At 46.4% G+C, this 2,358-nt stretch overlaps 1 protein-coding gene across 1 annotated transcript; it reads left to right on the top strand.

The window, feature by feature from the left end:
- The first annotated feature begins 358 nt into the window (after window positions 1-358).
- Window positions 359-1,204, top strand: LOC137626868 (uncharacterized). Its single transcript, XM_068357852.1, has one exon. The coding sequence runs from the start codon at window positions 359-361 to the stop codon at window positions 1,202-1,204; it is 846 nt and encodes a 281-aa protein (XP_068213953.1).
- Window positions 1,205-2,358: the final 1,154 nt, after the last annotated feature.

Consider the following 2,358-nt stretch of genomic DNA (forward strand, 5'->3'; position numbering starts at 1 on the left):
CTTCCGTCAATTCTTTCAACACTCAACCCCCATATTGGAAGAATATGTTCAGGAACTCTTGGACAAGAGAGTTATAAGGAAAGCGAAGTCCATCAAATTCCAAGGAAGGCTATTTTGTGTTACGAAGAAAGACTCGGAAAAGCTCAGAGTCATTCTGGACCTATCACCACTCAACAAGTTCATAGTGAACTACAAGTTCAAAATGCTGATGCTTCATCACATAAGGACCCTTCTGCCCAAACAGGCATATACAGTGTCCATAGACATAGCGGATGCGTACTGGCACGTTCCAATCAACCGTCAAGTTTCCCCCTACCTAGGGTTCAAATTAAAGAAAAGACAGTACGTCTTCAGAGCCATGCCCTTCGGTCTAAACATAGCCACAAGGATATTCACCAAGCTTGCGAATGCAGTCATTCATCAACTACGCCTACAAAGAATTCAGGTCGTAGCCTACCTGGACGACTGGCTGGTGTGGGCAGCATCCAAGGAAGAGTGCACGCAAGCCTCCAAGGAAGTGATCCAGTTCCTGGAACACCTAGGATTCAAGATCAACTTGGAAAAGTCTCGTCTATCTCCAGTTCAGAAATTCCAGTGGCTGGGTGTCCACTGGAACTTACAGTCACACTACCTCTCCATTCCATCAAAGAAGAGGAGAGAGATAGCGGGGTCTGTCAAGAGACTCATTCAATCCACCAGGCTTTCAAGAAGGCAACAGGAGAGAGTGTTGGGGTCCCTCCAGTTTGCTTCAGTGACAGAACCAGTATTGAGAGCTCAATTAAAAGATGTATCAGGAGATTGGAGAAAATACTCATCAAACGCTCGAAGAGACCTAAAAAGACCGATACCGAATCGTCTGCGATCCCTACTCAAGCCATGGTCGGAGGCCAAGTACCTAAAGAAGAAGGTACCCTTACAACCGCCTCCACCGTCAGTCACCATTCACACGGACGTCTCAAGAGAAGGATGGGGAGGCCACTCTCACAATCGGAAAGTCCAAGGAACCTGGTCTTCCCTCTTCAGAACCTTCCACATCAATTTTCTGGAAGCCATGGCAGTTTTCCTCTCACTGAAGAAACTGAAACTTCACTGCTCCATCCACATCCGCCATGTTCTAGACAGCGAGGTCGTAATGAGATGCCTAAATCGACAGGGCTCGAGATCGCCTCAAATCAATCAAGTGATATTGGCATCCTCCGACTAGCGGAGAGGAAGAGAGAGCACTTGTCATCCAGGGTCAACCCGATAGAGTCAGAATGGTCCCTAGATGCAAGATCATTCTCCTTCATCTTACTCAAAGTCCCAGGACTGCAGATAGACCTCTTCGCAACGAGCGACAACAAGAAGCTACAACGGTATGTAGCCCCGTACGAGGACCCTCTAGCGGAAGCAATGGATGCAATATCCAAAGATTGAAACAAGTGGTCCAAGATATACCAGTTCCCTCCAACCAACCTTCTGCTGAAAGTCCTCAACAAACTGAGATCTTTCCACGGAACAGCAGCGATAGTGGCCCACAAGTGGCCCACCAGTGTTTGGTTCCCCTTGATAACGGAACTACGCCTGAAGCTGATCCCGTTGCCGGATCCAGTTCTGACTTAACAAGTGCAGAAATTGACTGTCTTAGCTTCATCACAGCTAACCCGGAACCTTCATCTCATGTTTTTCTCGCCTTAGCAGTCAAGAAAAGATTCGGAATTTTAAGAGACCGTATTAACTTCTTAGAAGAATACAAGTCAAAGTCAACAAGTAGACAATATGAGTCTTCCTGGAAAAAATGGGTTGCCTTTGTCAAGGCAAAGAAACCAAAGGAGATCTATGGATTTTTGCTTATCCTTCTCCATCCATCTCCATGAACAAGGTTAAGCAGCTAATACGATTGCTTCATGCAAATCTGGACTAACAAGACCATTGCTTTATGCCTTCCAGGTAGACTTCTCTAACGAAATCTATAACAAGATTCCTAAAGCCTGCGCTAAACTTTGGCCCAAAGCCCCACCAAAGCCCATTTCATGGTCCTTGGATAAGGTTCTTCACTTAGCATCAACATTGAACAATGAGGATTGCTCTCTGAAAGACTTGACTCAAAAGGTGATATTCTTATTTGCACTAGCCTCAGGAGCCAGAGTTAGCGAAATAGTGGCCCTCTCGAGGGATGATGACCACATTCAGTTCACAGACTGCGGAGAACTGAACCTCTTTCCGGACTCGACATTTCTCGCCAAGAATGAGCTGCCCACTAAAAGATGGGGTCCCTGGAGAATCTGCCCTCTGAAGGAAGAAGCATCCCTCTGCCCAGTGGAATGCCTAAAAGTCTATCTTCGTAGAACTTCAGACTTCAAGGGAGGTCAGTTTTTC

The sequence above is a fragment of the Palaemon carinicauda genome, chromosome 34 (genome assembly GCF_036898095.1).
Source record: "Palaemon carinicauda isolate YSFRI2023 chromosome 34, ASM3689809v2, whole genome shotgun sequence".
Taxonomy (NCBI): Eukaryota; Metazoa; Arthropoda; class Malacostraca; order Decapoda; family Palaemonidae; genus Palaemon; species Palaemon carinicauda.